The sequence below is a fragment of the Tetrao urogallus genome (assembly GCF_951394365.1).
Source record: "Tetrao urogallus genome assembly, chromosome: 6".
Classification (NCBI taxonomy): domain Eukaryota; kingdom Metazoa; phylum Chordata; class Aves; order Galliformes; family Phasianidae; genus Tetrao; species Tetrao urogallus.
In genome coordinates this window covers 36,169,544-36,190,471 of record NC_136819.1, presented here as the reverse complement: position 1 = coordinate 36,190,471, position 20,928 = coordinate 36,169,544, and the positions used below count along the sequence as shown (strand labels likewise).

General features: G+C 36.9%; 1 protein-coding gene across 1 annotated transcript in view; it reads left to right on the top strand.

Moving 5' to 3' along the window:
- The window catches only part of BAZ1A (bromodomain adjacent to zinc finger domain 1A), a gene marked incomplete at both ends in the record, with an annotated part of 53,366 nt that overhangs the window by 28,487 nt on the left and 3,951 nt on the right, over positions 1-20,928 (top strand). The window contains 13 exons of the mRNA XM_079536908.1: positions 59-205; positions 3,112-3,207; positions 3,336-3,560; positions 3,705-3,870; positions 4,120-4,233; positions 5,207-5,331; positions 5,800-6,405; positions 7,887-8,053; positions 8,232-8,386; positions 10,825-10,973; positions 18,147-18,394; positions 18,492-18,715; positions 19,885-20,363. Coding sequence (XP_079393034.1) covers positions 59-205; positions 3,112-3,207; positions 3,336-3,560; positions 3,705-3,870; positions 4,120-4,233; positions 5,207-5,331; positions 5,800-6,405; positions 7,887-8,053; positions 8,232-8,386; positions 10,825-10,973; positions 18,147-18,394; positions 18,492-18,715; positions 19,885-20,363 — 2,901 coding nt within the window. The remainder of the gene's footprint in view (positions 1-58; positions 206-3,111; positions 3,208-3,335; positions 3,561-3,704; positions 3,871-4,119; positions 4,234-5,206; positions 5,332-5,799; positions 6,406-7,886; positions 8,054-8,231; positions 8,387-10,824; positions 10,974-18,146; positions 18,395-18,491; positions 18,716-19,884; positions 20,364-20,928) is intronic.

Below are 20,928 nucleotides of genomic sequence, written 5' to 3'. Positions count from 1 at the left end.
TACATAATTGTTTTCCAACTTTGTGGCAAAAGTGACACTTCTTAAACTTTATTCACAGAAGTTTTAGAGGAAGCTCTTGTAGGAAATGACACTGAAGGCCCACTATGTGAATTGCTGTTTTTCTTCCTGACTGCCATCTTTCAGGCAATGGCCGAAGAGGAAGAAGAAGTGGCCAAAGATCAAATAGCTGATGCTGAGACCAAAGGTCAGATCCTTAATTTTACTGCTGAAAAACTGATTGCACTGGAATTAACTTTAAACTGCATGATTTGTGTCATTTCCTTGCTTAACTTTGTCTTATTGTGCATGGATATTGTATGCAAATGGTCTTGTTTTTTCACTTTTATCTGCATTTAAAACTTTGAGCATGGAGAGTGGGTGCTGGGGGAAGTTCAGATGAAACAAGCTTACTGTTACTGCTTTTGTATCCAGCCAAGCATAGTAAGCGTTTAACAGCACTGCTTATGTTAAGGAGGTGAAGGAAAGTTGTCTACTTTCCTTCTCCTTCTCCTTCAGCACTTCGTTGTTTCTCCTGAGGGTGAGGAAAAGAGATGCTTTCCCAAATCTTTTTGAAGGACTTCAACTAGAAAGAAAAATCTGGACCTAATTAGATTAAAAACTAAGACTTTCCACCACAACTGTAATGAAGAATTTCATATTCATTCTCCTTCAAGTCATACAAGTGTATATCTGCAGTTACCAGATGCTACTTTGTTTCTGTAGCATTCCAGTAAAGCTCACTGTCACTCTGCCCTTGGGCTTCAGGGTAAGGCTGAAGCTGCACACGTTTCTACAGGAGCTCCGAATGCAGTTCCTCAGAACTTGTTCCAAACTTACGCAGTGAACAACATTTTGTACGTCTTCATCTTCAGTAGACTGCTTTTGTGTTCAGGCTGTTCAGTGATTCAGCTGGTCTGTGAATGCTCTTGTAAGTACAGCAGTCTGTAGAATAGGCCTTAGATCTGTTGTTGCTACGCAGGGTGCTTTCCAGGGGTTTTTCAATAACACAGACTGAAAGTATTCTGTTTATGCCCTTGCAAGGTGCTTCTCCCTTATTTGTATAAGTTTGGCTATTTATAAAGCCTTACTGTGAATTAGGGAGCTGATCCTACCCCATTGTTATGCTTGTTCCCTATCTAGTGACCTTCTCTCAAAAAATGTGTAAATGAGGAGGCAGGAAGAAGTGTCATACTTAGGAACCTTGAAAATATTATAAGATGCAACTGTCATGTGTACCTCCTGTGAGGTCTAAAACAACTCGCAATTCTTAGGCTTCATGCAGTGCTTGCTGGGAAGGATGACAGCCACACTGTTGTTTACCTTTGTGTCCTTTCTCTGTGGACTGAGAAATTTGATTAAGTAGAAACTTCATCCTTCCTGCTAGTGTGATGTCATTAGAGTTGGGAATAGAAGAGCACTTCCTGTTTGATTTGACGATTCCTTTAGCACTCCCTGTGAAGACATGGTATTTTTTGCTTGTGTCTGATCTGTAAAATATCTTTCTGAAAAACATGGAATGCTATCTGCAGCAATAGAAGCTGCTGTTGTTAATTGAATTCAGTTACAGATGAGATGCAGGGTTAAAAATTGGGACTACATAATAATTACAGTTGACTTTGGCAGTTATCTTTTAAAGAATTTAACAAGTCTAAGTAATGAGAGAGAACACTGCTAGGGCAATATAATCAGGGGTTTCATTATTGGGTAATCATAGAACAGTTGATGACTGATTAGATTCTTTAGTTGATTAGAAATAGTAATCTAACTACCATGTTTTAATTTCACTACATGAGGGTAACAATTGCAAAAATATGTTGTTCGTTTCTAGTTTGGCAGAGTTATGGGCAAGGCAGTTTGTCTGTTATGTTTATTCTACTTCAATGTAAAGCCATTTTTATTATTTAATTTTTATTATTTAATTTTTATTATTTAATTTTTATTATTTAATTTTTATTATTTAATTTTTATTATTTAATTTTTATTATTTAATTTTTATTATTTAATTTTTATTATTTAATTTTTATTATTTAATTTTTATTATTTAATTTTTATTATTTAATTTTTATTATTTTTTTTAGTTTTATAATTCTACTTAGACAGCTTCTTTTTTTTAACAGAATTAGATGTTCTCACCTTTGTAATTCTGGCTAACCAAGCTAGTAGTAGTCAGCCTGAGTGTTAGCTCTCTTTTGCAGAAACTCTAAGAGTATAGGGCTTTGGTGTGTAGTACTTTTTCAAATGGTGGCGTACAGATAAGGTGAGAATGGAAAATGAAGAGATTAATTTTGTAATGTCTAGGTGGCAGTTCTCAAATGATATAATCCACAGTAGTTTTGCTTGATTTGCTTTTTATGTAGTCTTAGTTCGGAATTGTGACTCTGTTCAGTTGGTGATTTTGAAATTGCTTAATGATTACAGTGAATTAAGTGAAATTATTCAAACAGCATGCAGTGCTGGAAAGAAAGATGTCAACCCTCTGGAGAAATACCTCTAAGTGCTAAGGAAACTTTTTTCTAAGAAACAGGAACTTTGCTGTTTCTGCCTTTCAGTTCCCCTGCTTTCTTGGTCAGTTTGCTAACTTGTTATTTCTTTATTAAGTGTAGATGCTTCTTGTAGGTTTCTTGTTGATATCTTAGTAATGGCATCTGTGCAGATCAGTCAGTTTATCTCTAAGTTGCATATTAAAAGTGCAGGGTGAATAGTGATAACCAGCGTCAAAACGTTTGACTTGTTTCGGTGGTCTTATCTAAATGATAATAGGGATTAACAGTTCATTTGAGGAAGCAAAATACAGGTGTTCTTGCATTGTCTATTTTTGCTTTCAAGTGTGTATCCTAATTTGTTTCCACTGCTTTTAATGTTGCTATTGTGCATGTCTTGTGCATTGCAGTTGCTCTAGCAGCTTACGTGTATAGGGAGAGCAGCGTGTAGCATGTGATGCATGTCCTTAGCTTTTAGTTGCATTTAAAGATATATTACTTCTGATTTGGAATTGATTTGTAAATATCGGGCCTCTTCGCTTTGTCTGCAACTTTAAACAATGGCTTGCTTTCCTCCCTTCCACAGTACAAGTTTTTACTTGCACTAGAATAAAGTGTTTATTTCTTAAAGATTTAACAGAGGCTTTGGATGAAGATGCAGACCCCACAAAATCTGCACTGTCTGCAGTTGCAACTTTGGCAGCTGCATGGCCCCAGTTACATCAGGGTATGTGTGGGTTTCACTTCTTGTTTTGTTATTGTTCTTATTTTACTCTGTATTTTAAAGCATACTTTTTATATTTATGTGTGTGTAAATGTCTATGTAAAATAACTGTTTGTTCTTCTTAACTGTAGGCTGCAATTTGAAAAACTTGGATCTTGATAGCTGCACGCTTTCTGAGATTCTCAGACTTCACATTCTAGCATCAGGTGCTGATGTAACATCAGCCAATGCGAAATACCGCTACCAGAAACGAGGAGGGTTTGATGCTACTGATGATGCTTGCATGGAGCTGCGATTAAGTAATCCTGGGCTCTTGAAGAAACTTTCAAGTACCTCAGTGTATGATTTGTTGCCAGGTAATGAAAGAGAATAAATGTTAGAGATTATCTGACTACTTGTCATGTAGTTTTTGTCAAAGTAATTCAGTGCATCTTTATAAAAGAGGAGGGGTGTTTATGAGTTGTGTGATGAAATATAAACGCTTGTCTGAATTTTATTAGGAGAAAAGATGAAGATTCTTCATGCTCTCTGTGGGAAACTTCTGACTTTGGTCTCCACTCGAGATTTCATTGAGGACTCTGTTGATGTACTACGACAGGCAAAACAGGAGTTCAGAGAATTGAAGGCAGAACAGCATCGGAAAGAACGGGAGGCAGCAGCAGCAAGGTAGAACTAGGATACAGGAAGCTAAATGTTATGACACAAATTAGGCTAGTTCCACAGTTACAAAAGGCATATGAGAAGCACTGAAACGGCTTATATTTTAGGCTGTGTTCATGAGACCCTAGAGAGTAGTGAATGTTATGCTTAGTATTATGCTTTCCATGTAAATGTTATTTTTAGATGATGATGTCTGTAAAGGATCAGATTCTAGATTAATTGCCATTGATTTTTCTGTGTTCTTATTACTGCTAGGATACGTAAGAGGAAGGAAGAGAGGTTGAAAGAACAAGAGTTAAAAATGAAAGAGAAACAAGAAAAGCTGAAGGAAGAAGAGCAAAGAAATCCTGCTGTGGAAGTATCTGTTGGGTATGATATGTGGTATTACTAATGTTTTTTCAACTTAGTATTGTAGAATTAAAAATAAAATTGCTTTCATAAAGTTAATTTAACTTTAATTGTACTCATTAGTCTGTTGAAAGCTTGACAACTTTATAGATGAGAAACTTGAAAAAATCCAATTTGTATTTTTTACGTATCTAACTGATTTCAGTACTATGAAGACTTTCTTAAGAGGCCACTGTAGTTTTTATAATTTAAAAAAAAAATAATTGTTTTGATTTGAACTAAAAATACTGACCTTGCATAACAGTTTATGAATCAAATTTAATAGCACTTTTAAATGCTACGCTGCCCCATATGTTTCCATAAAACTAAGATTTTTGTTCTGATATTGAAACTAAATTTGTATGATTTCAGGTGGTGAGATTCATGCGTATGCAACTGCATTTGATTCTAGGGGAGGGAGGGGAAACCACAGCAGAAAACCAAGGAAGCATACATGCAAAACTGTATCTTTACCGGCTTGAGGAAGATAGTTAAATAAATCTGCTTGTAAGAGATGAGCATGAGCTAAAGTCAGATTTGTGCTATGTTTCTGAAGCTATAACTGTGGGGATGGGGGGATGGTAAATAATAGATGTTACATACTAGTGGCTTTACGTAGTTTTCTAAGTCTGATTGTTTGCTGAATGATGGGAAATATAAACATTTTGTAAAAAGTGCTGTGTGAGGTAACATACAGACATAGATATCTTCAGTCAGAGTCTGATTACCATAATGCTCTTTAAATGGAAGAGTGAATACCAAAGAGCTGGTTTTAGTATTCAGACATGAAGCTTTGTAGTTTCAACTCAGTGAGTTACTTTGAGTGTTCTTTTAATATTAAAATACTATTTATGTTGAAGATATAGTGTTGTACTATGTGTCATTCTCTTTCCATTCTGTTTTTAATATATGGTTGGTCAGCTGGTCACATTTTTTCATTATTTTATCATACCAGGGAGGAGGAACGAGAGGACCTTGATACCAGTACAGAGAGCAAGGAAACTGAACGTAAAGAGCCAGAAATAGACACAGTGACCGAGGATGAAGAAGAGCTGGGACCAAACAAAAAAGGAAGGAGAGGTAATGCTCTGACCTGCGTTTATGTGGATGCGTGCACATTTCATACACAGGCATACATGCAACTGGGAAGTTCTTGTTTATAATGAACTTAAGAAAATATGAATTTATGTAAATTTATAAAGAAAAAAAAGATCATAAACATAGTGCACTTAGCTGGCCTCTTATAGATCTGTCATCTGTGTGATCTTCCATTTCTTCTCATCTTCCATGCTTGCTGTTTGGATAACAAAAAAAAAAACAACCACCAAACAAACAAGAAGTTGTTGCCTGACAAACAATTACAGTTACAAGTAATATACCTCAGTGACCTTGTAAGAATCTAATCTAACAGGCTATTATGTGGTTTTCATTCTTTTTGTTAGAAGTCTGCAAAAACAACAGATATTTCAAAAGAAAACACTACACTGATTTATTTTAGCTAAAGAAAGAATTTATGGGTATGGTTATCACTCTTCCTTTTCCTTTTAGGAAGGAGAGGGCAAAATGGATTTAAAGAATTTACAAGACAAGAAGATACTTCTGGAAAGAGTGAACCTCTTACTGCTGAAGATGAGGAAGCTTTAAAACAGGAGCAACAAAAGAAAGAGAAAGAACTATTAGAAAAGATACAGAATGCAACTGCCTGCACAAATATTACTCCCTTAGGTCGTGACCGTTTGTACCGACGCTACTGGATTTTCCCCTCAGTTCCTGGATTGTTTATAGAAGAGGACTATTCTGGTCTCACAGAAGACATGTTGTTGCCTCGAACCTCTTCCTTTCAGAATAGTGTACAGTCTTGCACAAACGAACCTCAGGTATTCAGTAAAACTGGAGAGTCTTTGAAATCTTCTGAATCTACCTCCAATGTTGACCAAGATTCACACACCAGTGTTGTTGTAGAGGTGCCAAGGCCAGTATATAAACCAAACCGCTGGTGCTTTTACAGTTCTCGGGAACAACTGGACCAACTTCTAGAGGCTCTCAATTCCCGAGGACATAGGGAGAGTGCCTTAAAAGAAACTCTTTTACAAGAGAAAAGTAGAATTTATGAACAACTAAGCAGTTTTCCTGTGGAAAAATTCCATATTCCAGGTAAAGGAAGAGTTCCTGGTCTTAACTTACTTCCACAGTTGGAATTGCTATATAATATTTTAGAACCTTCTAAGTTTTATTTAATTTTAAATAATTCCTGAGAACCAGAAATTGTTTTTCAACACTGTTTTGCTCTATGGAAAACATGTTTGTATTGTTTTTTTGTTTTTTGCTTATGGAGAATTGATGTGTGCTAAAAAGCAGTGGTTTCTTTTTTTGTCTGCTTAGTGACTTAAACACTGGGAGAAGATTAAAATTTGGGGTTAGATTAATATCTATTATAGGTAAATCATAGCATTGATCAACTGATATCCCCATTTCCAGTGTAGTGAAAGGAAAGATGAGATACGACACTGGAGATGAAAACTTCACAAAAGGAGGCAATTATTTCTGGTTGATTTTTTTGAGTAGGTGGGATATGCAGTTCCACATTTTGATAATGCATAAAAAAAGCTTGTGCTGACCTGAGTATTGTGAACAAGGAAAAAACAGCATGTTTGAGAGTCATACCAAAACCTTTGGGAATAATGAAAGAGTGGTTTTAGCTGCATTGGTTGTTAGGTGGGTTTAACATCAATGCTGTGATGGGATGGTGGTTTTTTTTTTCTGGAGGTTTTCTTTTTTTGTGGGGGGTTCTTTATTTTGTTTGTTTGTTTTGTCATTTCTCCTTTGGCAAATGCTCACTACAAGAAGAGGAAGCAGAACAGTAATGGGTTTCAGAGTGTAGATGTGTGCACTTGAGTGTTGTAGAAATTTACCTTGTGACTTTCTCAACAGCAGCTTTAAGGCACTTTTTATCGAATGCCCCAAAGTTTTTCCATATTTCTCCTCATCACTGCATTGAGTGAATTTAAGGTAAATCCTCTGAAAAGATGTTTGCCACTTACACAAATTTATGAAGTTTGATTTAGAATCTTTGCGTGCTTTCAGTCAGTATAGTCCATTCCCCTGGCATCTTACCTGTTTGATTTTACAGGTTAGTTTGTTAAAAGGAACTGTAACTTGTTCTCTCAGTTTCTGTGACTTGACAGTTGCACAGGTATGTTTTAAATGTGGTGATAAAGATCCATGCACAAAGAGGAAATGAATTATGCTTATCCAGCGGAGTAAGGATAGTACAAATACAGGAAATACTGGGAGTATGACTTGTTTTTTCTCTTGTGTTCTTAGCAGAGTTGTTAATGATTGAGTGCTTTCAAAAGCAGTAGATAATTTTAAAAGTCATTCTTCTGTCTTTGGCAATAATTTTTCATCCTATGTATTGAGATGCACAGATGCTGGTCTTTTAGATCTTCTCTTACCAGGATGCTGTTTGACCGGAGTAGTGTGGAGATGTTGGCATTGACAAGTGTTGCTGTAGGAGGGGAGTTTTGAGCCTGTGCGTTGAGTTTGTTCTGCCTTGTGCTGCCTCTGCTCCCTCCACTGCCGGCTTCTTGAAGGAACCAACTCCCCTAACGGAAAGCTATTTGGTATTATTGCAGACAAACCTCAAAGTGACATTAGACCTCCTCCTCCAGTACGGGGAAGGATGCAGAATGCCCATGATGCATCCCAAATATCTGCAGAAAAGCAACTTGAAATGAGACTCAGAGACTTTCTTTTGGACATTGAAGACAGGATCTACCAAGGAACATTGGGAGCTATTAAGGTATTTTTGAACTGTAGAGCACCTAGGAGCACAGTGGTGCCATCAAGTCTGTAACTCAAATGAGAACTCCTGTGTGCTGTGGTTTTTACTGACACTGTAATTAAACTAAGTGTAGACAGTAATTGGCACTAAAAGTTTGTTGTTCTTTGGAAACATATGATTTGTATGTTTGCTTCAGGTTACAGACAGGCAGTCTTGGAGAGCAGCCTTAGAACATGGGCGGTATGAATTTCTAAATGATGAAAATAAAGAAAATGGTATAATTAAAACTGTGAATGAAGAATCTGAAGAAATGGAAACTGATGACCAAGATAAGTTTATTGTTAAAGACCGGTAAGAACTAGAATTTAAACAGCTCTTCTATTTGATCTTTCTACCAGTACTCCAATTTTTCACATTCAGACTTTTTACTCTCCATTTCTATAACTTGGTATTTTTCAACAGATACATTTTAAGATTTGAGTTGTAAAGTGTGTTATTTCTGCATTGCTTTGTTGTGTAAACTATGCTGTCCTATTGCTAACAGGTGTCTTATTTTGACAACTCTTAACAACAGCTGATGAATTTATTTCAATATCACTTAAAATACAGAGAAAAACGATTCTGCCAGTATGTTTTGTTTTCCAGAATAAAAACTCTGCTTTAGAGTATTTAAAATGGACAATGGTAGTAGTGATTGTCAGCTGAACTGTACAGTGTACCTCTTCATGAGTTATACAGCCATGATTACAACTGGCCATGGTCTGAATTTGCCTTTAGCACTGCAGCAAAACAGTGATATCATCGTGTAACGTTAATAATGCTAATCCTACTGTAGAACAAACTTCAACCTCAAATCATAGTCTTGCAACTACAAAATGTTTTTTTTTTTTCTAAACAATCTTCTGGGAAAGATTAGAGACTTTCACTGAATTGATGCTTGTTGTAAACCAATGGAGGCTAGGACTTTTCTGTGAATATTTGTAAATATTTTAGTCTCAGAAATTGCTTTCTTTGCAGAAATTAAGATTAATTTCTTTAATATCAAGATTAAAGAAACCTTTAAGATGTTTTTTCATATTTATTAAGTAAATATTGAAATATTGCAAGGAAATAAGATTCATTGGATGCAGGCTAACATAGTGTTTGCTTGTGCATTTTGCAATGAAATGTTCTTCTTATGAGAACAGTATTTGTGGATAGAATTTTGAATCCGGAATTGAATATTGGAATTTAAGTTTTAAGATTCTTTAAGATTTTTCCTGTTCTAATCCAGCGAATTGAAATAGTATTTTAAAACAAGACTCTGCTTTTGAATGAGTTCTCCAGTTGTGTAGAAAATAGGTAGGGTCATCAGCATTGTGTCAATGGCATATTTTACAGATGCTTGCTTTCTAACAATTGCAATGGGGAAATATTCCTCTGTTTTAATGCAGCAAGAAACTGGAATTTGCCTGTCCCCAGTTACCCTGGGCACTTACTTCATTTGCTGATTCTCTGTTCAACTGCAGAAGCTTGTTGCTTTGTTTTTGGCACTTGATACTGATTCCATCAAAATTTCTGAATTGCTGGTAGTCTAATGTTAAAGTCTTGCATATTCATGCAGACTACAGGATTCTGGAATCGTGCGACAGATTCCTTTTGATGCTGAGCTTTTAATCCACCCAGAGCAAGTGACATCTCATTAAGACTGTGGGGTATGACTAGTGAAATGCAAATAAGTATGCAGCTTTTTTCTGCTTGCTTTCAGGCTCTCTAAATGTGTGTGACTGCAAAATATAGTTAACAGCTTTTAAGTGTGAAGTAAGAAAAGGGATAACCAAAAGCATTGCACATCCGTCAGAATAAAGCACAATCTAGACGCTCTTTATTAGTTGGTTGTTTTTTCTGTTATTGTTTAGTTGTGTTTTTTTTTTTTTTTTTTAATAACCTCAAATAGAAGCTGAGTTTTATTTTCATTAGTGTAAGTTGGCCTCCTACGCTATACTTAATGCTTGTGGCTGGGAAAGATTAACTATGCTTTGAAATTATTGCTTAGTCTTTCTTCAAAAAAGAAGGCTGTTTATTGGAAACATGACTTTATTCTTATTGAGAAATGTTATTTATTATTAAAAGCGTTATAAATAAAACCCGCAGAACTCTACATCCACAGCACATCCCTTTCAAGGCATTGTGTTCTGTTGCATTCAGCAGAGTTGCTGAAGCCAGGATCTTAGGTGCTCTGTGTTCTGAGGCTGAAATTTCTGCAAATCCTGAGGGAAAGGCATATGCTTAAAGTGAAATACAGGCTTAGTTTCTGATTTCATCTCTGTCATTGAAACTAAGTTCATTTGTTCATACTTAACTTATAAAAAGATACTTTGCATAATGAAAATATTACGAATATGTGTAAGTAACTTGCTATGGATGTTGAGCATTTTGATTTTTATTTCTGATTTCTTTTTCTTAAATTTAAAAAAATGAGAGACTACTCTGTAGAAGTTCATCATAAAATAGCTGATGAAATCCTCTGGAAATCTTAAAGATTTGTTACAAAATTTAGCATCCACACTTCTTGAAATTTAGCTATTTTTGTTACATAAGGATGATTTATCTTAATTAGCTAAACTAATTAGCAAACCAGAGGACTGTTATGACTAATCACATCTGAGCAGTATCTATTCATGTCCTTATTCTATGCATACAAATTAGGTTAAAAAAATGTAATCTCTTGTGGATGCAGACTTAAGCAACTATCTGTGGTGTTGAGTTGAAAGTATGTTAAAAATGTGTTTAATACATTATTATTTTAGGCTCATTGGATTGAAAACTGAAGCTCCAAGTGCTGCATCAACAAGTACAAGTACTCCTCAGCCAGTTAATAATGTGGTCCACTGCTTAGCATCTGCACTGCTTCAGATAGAACAAGGAATTGAGCGCAGATTTCTCAAAGCACCTCTTGGTAAGCTTTCAGGATTGAAACTATGTCTCCAGTTTGGTGTAAGGTGTTCTTTCATCTTCGTTTTTTCCCAATGCTTCCCTCTGAAACATGCAGTGTTGTGAAAGATGCAAATAGCTGACTTACTGCTGTATGGGAGATGAGCCATACCCTTAGGCAGCAGTGAGTGAGATTCCTTTGGGGATATAATCCAGCCTTGCTGTTGAGAGCAGCATGTCATGCAACTTTACCATGAGTTCATTTTACGTGTTTAGGTTGTAAAAGCCTATCTTCCTTTATATACTGTTTCAGTGAAAACAGCGTGGCCCCAGTTTTATGTAGAGCACCTGGTTTAGCAATAACAGAATATTTATGAAACTTAGTTCAAACCACAAACTCTCAGATTCTCAAATCCTGTATTTATGCTCAGAAACAAAAAGTTGGAGAAAAATCGAAACGCAACTGTAGCTTGACTTGAATTCATCTGATGTGCTCTAGTGGTGAAAGACAGATTATGAAGTGTGTATGGTGGCTGTGTTTTTCAGTATTTGGAATCCTTATCTGGATCCTTTTTCAGTTCAGGACTGGTGGTTTGCTTGGAGATGTGCATCCTTCCTGAGGCAGCCATCCCAGCAAGCCTCCTGTTGTTGTACTGAGGAGTTGTGCTTTGTGCCCCAGCTGAGCTAGTTTAGTTCTTACATCTTTAGGGCTTTTGCAGGGTTACCAATGTAACACAGATGCTGTGATTGCATACAAAGTCCTTAGATTCTGACAGACTTTGCTGCAACAGTTCAAGATGTTCATACACCAGAATCTGTATTTTCACTAGACATTGGTGCCCTGTGGCACAGTTGATCTAAACTGACCCCAAACTGCTTGTGTGTCTCTGCTGCTCATGCATGGAGCCTCAAGTCTTAATATCAGTTGCTGCTGAAAGTGAGTTTGAGCTGGAATTATCGCCAGAAAATCTGACGGCGTTTCCTTCCGCAAACTTTTGTTTTCAGTGTGACTGTGTCCAGAAGAAGAAAATGCCGCGCGTGATAGAGATCAAAATGTAGAGCATTAGACTACTTCTACTTCATTAAGTGCTTGGTCAACTCAGTGTGTCCTGGCTTTTCAAGCCCAACGTGATGTAACTTGTTTTGAGTGAACTGGATGCAGTTAGTTACAGCACATCCAGAGTTTGTCACTTACTCTGCGTGTGTGGGTTGTAAATATGTCGTGCATTGTAGGGTTCCGTTTCCAAACTGCCTCTGAGTATTTTGGCAATAGCATTTTGCTGATAGCCGCAAATATGCTGCAGTCCATACTGAAGGGAAAAAATGACTGTTGGTTATAGATTGAGCATCTTGAGTTGAATGGAAAGGACTAATAGGCAAAAGTATCCCTGCTAAAGACTTCCATTACTTCAGTCCTCATTGTTTTTTTCAGGGGTTCCAGCTCTGCTGTAGTCTAATGATGATAGTTGTTTTTGTCCATCCTTTTGATGAGGATGATGCAGCTGTTGTTTCTAACTCGGGAATCTTCTTTTCCTTTGGAGACCTTATACAGTATGGTAGAAAAGGTATACAGGGAAAGCAGTCTTACACCATCTACATGTCTTAAATCTCATATTTGTTTATACTAACATACTGCCTGAGGGTTTCTTCTGCTTTGAGGTAACTGTAATGTATGGGATAACGTGTGTAGTTCAGGGAGCAGGAAGGGATCCCAGGCTTTGTTCTGGCTTTGTAGTTTTGCATTAAGCTACAGTGTCAGGTTCCCTTTTCATTGTTTCACCTTTGTGCAAAGCATCTCGTATTTTTTTGGTTGTGTAATGATGTTCTCCTAATAGGAGATAAGTGTGAATGGAAGCAAGTTTTTAGTTCTTTACTTAGAGGATTCTTTGAACAGCTCTGTAGTAAAGGAGACCTGAAACACATACTATTTCGTAATGGAGTTTATGACTTTTAGGCAGTTCTATGAAAGATGTTGTGAAATGAGATATTTTGGACATGACTAGAAGGTGGACCTGGTAAGGATCAAGGAAAACTGTGCTAGAGAGGTGACTGGCAAATGTAGGCATTTCTGAGCGTCAGGCATCAATTCTGGATGCTGCCTTTTCTGAATATAACCTTTCAGTATTTCAGATATGTTTAGGAAAATGAAAAAGTAGACCAAAACTTGCAAATTCTTATATTCAGCTTAAACTCCTTACTTGGAAACAATGTCTTTTTGTGTTACCAGAGCAAGTTCTGTTTCTTAGTATAGAAAGTACTAGGAACTAAGTACTAGCACTTGGCTAGGAAGTAGCCAGGAGTATTCTGAGGACAGCAATTAATTTTCAGTTTACAAACAGGTGGTTTTTGTAGGCTTTTTTGTTACTTGCTCTTATGCAGATCAGTGTCTATATGCTTTTTTTTTTTTTCTAATGGGACATTTTGTAATAGTTGTTCTAACTTTAGAAGTTGGAACTCAGCAAAGTACTCCGCAGAGCCATCTTTCTAGGCAAACAATTAAGTTTTTTTTTTAAGTTAAGTTTTTTTTTTACTGAAGTAAAAAACATGGCAAGGCAAGCAAGTGCCATGAATTCTGCTTTGGTAGCAGGGCAGGAGAGCACTTTTGGTGAAAGGATTACCATTGCATTTCTGCAAACCTTGTTCTGTCTTCATTATTTTAGCTATTGCTTTTGCTGTGTCATTTCTTTTCCTCTCTGGCCCCTCACCCCTTTACATGATTTGCTCTGCTTACATTAGGAATTGAAGCCTTACTTAAATTTTTAGTTTTCACTCTATTTACAGCTCATACTGAAGACAGGCAGTGAAATTCACTGTCACCGGCAAGTTTATCCTGGTGGCCTCCAGGGTGCAGAGCAGACAAAGGGACCCAGCAGAGTAATAAAAGGACCAGCTGCTCCTCTTTGGTCTGTCTTTGTTCTAAGTCTTTATCAGGCATCCAAGAGCCTTGCTGTTGATTCTGATAAGTTTAGAATTGAGGTGCATGCCAAATATTCAAGTTGAAGAGCGAGAAAAGACTGACACAGAAGATAGCAATGCAAAAGGAGATCTAGAAACTCCAGAAACAGCACTCTGCCTTGCAGAAATGCTAGATAGCTGTTAATCTTCTGTGCTTTGGTGATAAAACTTAGCAGTTCGTTACTTGAATTGTAATGTATCATTTTTAAATTATGAATGGTGATTTAGAAATCCTTTCGTTACACACTATGAAAATTTTGGTTTTCTTTGTTCAGTACAGTCCTAGGTAGCATTTAGGGATAATGGGGGGGGGGAAAAATGGGGGGAAGGAGGAGAGTGCAGGTTTCATTATATGCTTCTCCTGCAGAATTATGCACTAAAAATGTAATAAAAGCAATTTCTTTTTTATTTTCCCTGAAATGTAAGCTGTTTAATGGAAACTCTGAAACATCACTTCTCAAAAAAAATGTTTGAGGGAAGAAATATTAGTTATTTTGTTTTGAATTTTGCTGTTTTTTCTTAGTATGAGTTACCTTTCCTTACATTTCAAAATACTTTTTGTAGAGAAGTCTCATTCCTGTGACAGAGATGTGAAAATTGAAATTAAAAACAAAGTGATTTGGTCACCCTGGCATCCAGTGAGGCGATCCAGAGAAAAGCCTCTGCTTTCTGCACTAGTGCAGGAATACAGGCTTGAAACATCTTTCATGTACAGTACAGATTTCCATACATTTCTAATTCATGGAAGCACCTTGGTGATCAATACTGGGAACAGTTTATGTCCTTTTTAACTTGTGCTTTTTGCTTCCTTTTGTTCATCCGTGTTGCATTCTTTTCTAGAGTTCGATTATTTTAATTTCCTCTACTTTCAAAGTTGTTTCCTTTTCTGTTTATAACTGTCCTCACCATAACAGTATCAGATATCTTCTAGCAAAGAACTGGAAGAGGATTTGTATATATGGATGTTTACTCTTGTGCTTTCATTACTTCCCTGCAGAGTGTCATGTGTAGAGTCAGAGAAGGTGGAAGCTTTTTTTTTTTTTTTTTTTTTTTTTTTTTTTCCTGATGAAAATGGTCTTATTTGCTCTTCAGAGAAGACAGTCAAAGAAGATATCTTGCATTTGGATCAGATTGGGCTTACTATGGCCCTTCTTGGAAGAGTAACTTCATTATTTAGCTCTAAAGAATGTGCCTTCATGCAAATACCTTGTCTGTCCAAATGAAATGACCAAGTTAAGCTAATTTTCTTGGTCTTTGCCAACCGTGGCCACAAAATAGCTATATTTTTGAGATGTTAGAAGGCATAAACCAGACAAGTTGTCTGCTGAGAAAGAAACTTTTGGGCAGTAAGATGTTTTATAGCCATTCTTACCAGAGGTGGACACAAAGGTAAGGTGGGATAGACTTAAAGAGCTTTAAGACTGTATTTGCTAGTAGTGGGAGTCAAAGTGAATCCTGAGTTACACAATTACTCCTTGCACATTATTCTTTTACCCTTTCTGTCGTCTTTTATATGCATGTGGTAACCACTGTTCTATTTACATTTTTAGATTATGCAAGTATGGATAATATGAATTAATATTAAAAAACAAAACAAAACCAACAACAAAAGACCACACTTAAAAAAAAAGAAAAAGTATTTGAAATAACTGTATGACTTTAATGTTAGGTAAAGCAGAAGATAATAAAAGGAGCCACAGGGGGTATAAAAAGAGGAAGAAAGTGGAAGACGAGACTAGTCAGAGAGATGGTAAATTTTAAATGTTTACTTGTAATGCTAAGAATTAGCAAATACTGAATATTTTTCAGTTTTCTTTTCCCATCCTTTTGTGTAGTCAGTTCCTTATACTGAAGGACTTGCCATGTAAATACTGAAGTATAAATGTTATTGAAAGTAATTAAAATACAGATCAAAGGTTTAAAAAACAAAATTCTGCACCCAGAGATAAGGAACTGTATTTTCTTTTTATTATGTTCACATAATCCTTCCACCCCCCTCCGCATTTTTAATGCCTCTTCTTATTTTTCCTTTTTTTTTTCCTTCCCTTTTGGAAACCTTGCAGCATTGTGCCACTGCATATCCTTTCTAAAAATACTGAGATGGAAAACCCTTCCCTGAACTTAATTAGCTATTGATAGATGAATGCATAGATCTGTCAAACAACTTCATTTGCATTGTAGCAAGGCTTGGACGGCTTAGTTTGCTGAGAGGTGTCCCACTGAGCAATGTAGAGCTGCTCTGACACAAAGGAAGAGGCCGTTTTTCCCTCTGAGTTAGCCATATAAATGAGAAAGATGATAAATGGAAGAAAAAAGTGTTACTTGTGTTTTACGAGTTGGGAACTGAAGCAGTGGGTGCCATTTGGCATGTTCCTTTCAGCACCAGGGTGTGTTTAAACAGGCAGTGGTCAGTAATTGATCTCTGCAATACAACAGAGTAGTAAGTTTTGCAGCTTTGCAGTGCATGTATTTGTTGTGTTGTGTGATGAACTCTATTGATGAACCAATCCAGGTTAAAAATAGCTGCCAGTGAAGATGTGATGATGTTCAAGCTGCCAGTGGAAGCAAAAGAAGTGCTTGCCAAAATGTACATACACTCAAGAAGAATTGTGTTTGCCAGAATCATGCTGTGGCAGAATTGAGAACTGAGTTGGGTTTCAAATTCTAGTCTGGTGTCCTAACAAGCAGTTTTGAATGTTCCTACTGAATTTTAAATAATACATTGAGAGCTTTACTGCAAATGGAGCTTGCCTGCTATGTATAGGAAGAATGAATTTGAGAAAGGAAGCCTTGAGGATGAAGTAGAAATACTAAGAAATTCAGATTTGCATTTGTAGTTCAAAAGTGACTACATGTTATTTATGAAACTGTGCTGCCTGTTTATCCTTTGCCTTTGCTCATTGTTTCTCTTGTGCTGCTTGCTGCTAATGCAAATATATGCAAGATTAGGCAAATCCTGGCAGACAGTAGACGAGAAGGCAGAAAGGCCTTGCCAGCGAAGTAATTAGTCTCATTTTTGTTCTTTCATTTTATCTGTTACTAGATGTTTTTCTTTTCCTGTTTCTGAGGAGAAACCATTTGGCAGACAGCTAGATTGCAAGCCATTCCTGTGCCCACTGTGATTAGTAGAGCAGGCAAGGTAGCATTTTTTTTTTTTACTTAAGTACATTGTTGATGAGCTGGAGATCACAGTAATAACTGCAATGTCAGTTTTAGAAGGGACATCTTTAGAAATTTCTATAATTAAAAGTACTGCTTTTTTCTTCTTGATTTAGAATATGAGAAATAGCTTTCAATACTCAAATTTCTTTTCTGCATAGCAGCAGCATTGCGGGGTGTAATTCATACTTTTTTTTTTTTTTTACCTCCTCAAACAGTCTATTTGCTTCTGCAATTCCCAGCTGCTCATTCCTGTTCTGTACCGCTCCTTTCACTGTTCTGTACTGCTCCTTTCACTATTCTGTGGGACCACTTCAGTGGCCTGAATTGAAAACCAAGCGTCTTCAAGAAAAGTAACTTGATTTCTCACCCCTGCCCCTCATTTATTTCTAACCTAAATAGGACCCCAGGTCTGTCTTGTTTTTCCTCTAGGTGTGTATCACAACTTCCTTTGTGTAATATTGCTAATGAAATACTGAGAAATCAGTTATTTTTCCTTCAGAACAGTTACCGCATCTGACCATACTGACATGCAGATGCCTGTGAAGGCAGAGTGCAGAATAGGAATAAAGGCACTGAAGCACTGGGAGAGGGCTGAAAACTATCTTCTAGACTGTGCCACAAGGGAAGGTGTGAGAGCCTTTGGAGTTGGTTAGTTGGTATTTTGTGAGTTTTTGTTTTGTTTGTTCTTGTCCAGTAAAGTCTCTGTTCAATGCTGAGCAGTTTCTTTAAATTAAAACATTTTGGGAATTTGACGTGTCTTCCCATTTACTTTTAAGTGGGATCAGATTGTTAGGTTTCCAGGTTGACATCTAAGTAAAGATTTTTGTCTTATGTCCTATGTAAGTGGCAGTTCACGGTTAAATTGGTGTTGAAAGGTGAAATCCTAGAGTTTTGGTAGCTGGGAAACTAAGGAAGAAATACTTATGTACTGAAAAGATAAGACAAAGGTGGTTTTGTTACCTCAATTTACTACTCTGTATCTGTTTGAAATACTAAGCCTTGCTTCACAGTCTACAACAACCCAAATGTTTGAAAAAGAAGCTTGATCCTGTACGTGTTTTATTTTCTTCTCTAATGGAAGATGCCAGTGATGGTGGACGATCCTATAAAACAGTTTTGGATCGCTGGAGAGAGTCACTTCTTTCTTCTACCAGCTTGTCTCAAGTCTTCCTTCACCTGTCTACGCTGGATAGAAGTGTCATCTGGTCAAAGTCCATCCTCAACGCCCGCTGTAAAGTATGTCGAAAGAAAGGTGATGCAGAAAGCATGGTGCTGTGTGATGGCTGTGATCGAGGCTATCATACCTACTGTATCAGGCCCAAGCTGAAGGTATCGGAGGAAACATAAGTGCTTCCTTTTCACGTAAAACTGGCATAGTTCTTACAGCTAATGATGTCTAGCTAATGCTTTTTTCTTCTGTTTCTAGATCATTCCCGAAGGAGACTGGTTTTGTCCAGAGTGCCGACCAAAGCAGCGCTCTAGACGCCTTTCCTCCAGACAGAGACCATCTGTGGAAAGTGATGAAGAGATGGCTGAGCAAATAGAAGGGGAGGAAGAGGCAAGCTACGATGAAATGAGACAAAGTGAGGAAGAGGATTATGAAGAAGAACATGAAGAGGAAGATGAATCTCAGGAGGAAGAAGAGATGAGGTAAACAGGCATCCATTAGAGTGATTTCCTGCTGGAATACTCTCTTGACTGTTAGGTGAAGTAATTTTTTCAAATAAGCAATCTTGAAAATCTAATGCTGAGTGAGGAAGGAAGCTAGTTGTCAATTTGGCCCTTACTGATGGAGTTTAAAAAAAAAAAAAAAAATTAAAAAAAAAAAAAAGCTACCTAGCTCCAATGGGCTTAGAGACTTTCTGGATTAAAATTCCACCTTTGTGGGTGAGGGATGGCTATCACAGTTGGGGTTGTGCATGGCTGCTGTTTGAATGTACAGTGGAGAGAGTTTCAAACTGAAGATTTTCTGGAGAAAATCTGGAGTGCTTCAGTACAATTTGAATTTTAGGGGACTTCATGCATACAGTAGGTATGAGAACATCATGGAAGACAAAGTATCCAAGATAATGTCACATTGAGAGGACTGAGGATTTCTGCAGTAGCTGATTTTAATTTTTTTTTTTTTTTTTTTTTTTTTTTTTTTTTTTTTTTTTTTTAAATTAAAAAGCACCCAAGTAGTTCAGTGTGCTAATTCTTGTAATGTGATAGATGTGATGTACAGTAGGGGTGTAAAAAGCTGAAGGAGAGTTTTGATACAAGAGTACTCTTCGTCTCTTCAGTACAGTCATTTGAATTGACTGAAACAAAACCTCAATACAGTTCAACTTGCATCTTCTTGAGAACTAAATTTGTCTCTGAGATCTTTCTGTTCTCCTTTAATGGCTGGAAAGGCGTGAATATTAGTTACAGACTCTGACTACAGCTTAACTTGTATTTGCAGCTTTTTAGAACTGCAATTTATTTCCTAGCTAATAACATTCAAAACTCCTAGTAGTTGCAGTTACTGTTAGAAATGAATAGCCAGTTTAAGAAAATGGTAGGTAGTGTCCATGTGATACATTCACTTCGCACCAGCTGCAAGGGTGATCAAAATTCTGATCATTTCTTTAATGCATTGCACGTAATATTTAATTAAATTAATTCAAAGTAGTGTTTAAAAGACTGGTAGTGGGGTGACTGCATTAGTGAAAGCCTGTTCAGTACTAGCCGTGGGTTGTTGGGAATTTTTTAAATGCTGAATTAGAAAACTGAGAAAAAAGAGGAGAATGGAGTCTTGGGATAAATATATTATTTATTTATTTATTTTTCTTTTTTAGCCCTTCAAAGCATGGAAGACCACAGGTCAAATTTCCATTAAAAATGAGAGCAGCCAAACTCAACAATCCTTTCTCAAGTCGGAACATCCAGCGTCAGGGAAGATATGCTTCCAGGAGTCAGCAAAATACACCTAAGCAAGCAGGATCTTCTAGAGTGACCAGAAGGGGGTTAAGGAAAATAAAATCAGCCCCTCCATCAGTGACAAAACCTACTTTAAGACTTAGCAGCCGGACCACTCGTCAGAGCCAAAGTTCATTACAAGCAGATGTATTCGTGGAGTTAATCAGTCCTCGAAGACGACGAAGAGGAAGAAAGAATGCTGATAATGCACTGGAAAATAGTCCTGATTCTCTTGGATTTAGAATCGTTGATTCTACAGACTCTAATGAACGGGTTAGGAAATACCCAGTTGCTCCTCCAAAGCTTTCTCTTCCTGTTAGTGAGCCCAAGAGAAGAGGCAGGAAACGACAATCCACAGGTTAGAGAAATGTCTTTCTCTAGAATGTCCAGAATGAAAACAAAGTTCACTTGATTGCTGAAATGGTGTGATAGAGTGAAGAAAACTAGAGGTAGTGAGAAATGATGGTTGAAGGCATTTTTGTCACAGCAAAACATTCCCTTCTTTTACAATGACAGAGGGGAACACTAAAAAAAATGTCTGGTAATATAAAAAACAGATATGCCATTTGCCAAGAGGATACTTATGTTTGAAACTTCATATTTGCACATAATACGAGCATGGTATACAGAAAATCTGAAAGTTGCATGCATTGCTGAAACCATGTGAATATCTTCTTAGAGTTTGTATGCTTTTATTAAATGTGGGTAAGGTACAGACATTAGGAATTTACAAATATAACAACAAACTGCTACAAGATAACAAATGTCATCTTTCTGATAGGGGACCAACAGTGTCCTTGCTTCTTAAGCTAATACCAGGTATTTGATTGCAGAGAAGTGCTTGAAAAGCTGCAGTACCTTTTACAAACCAAAATGACGTAGTGTGAGACTGAAGAGTGTAAAGCAGCTTGCACTCCAGTGTG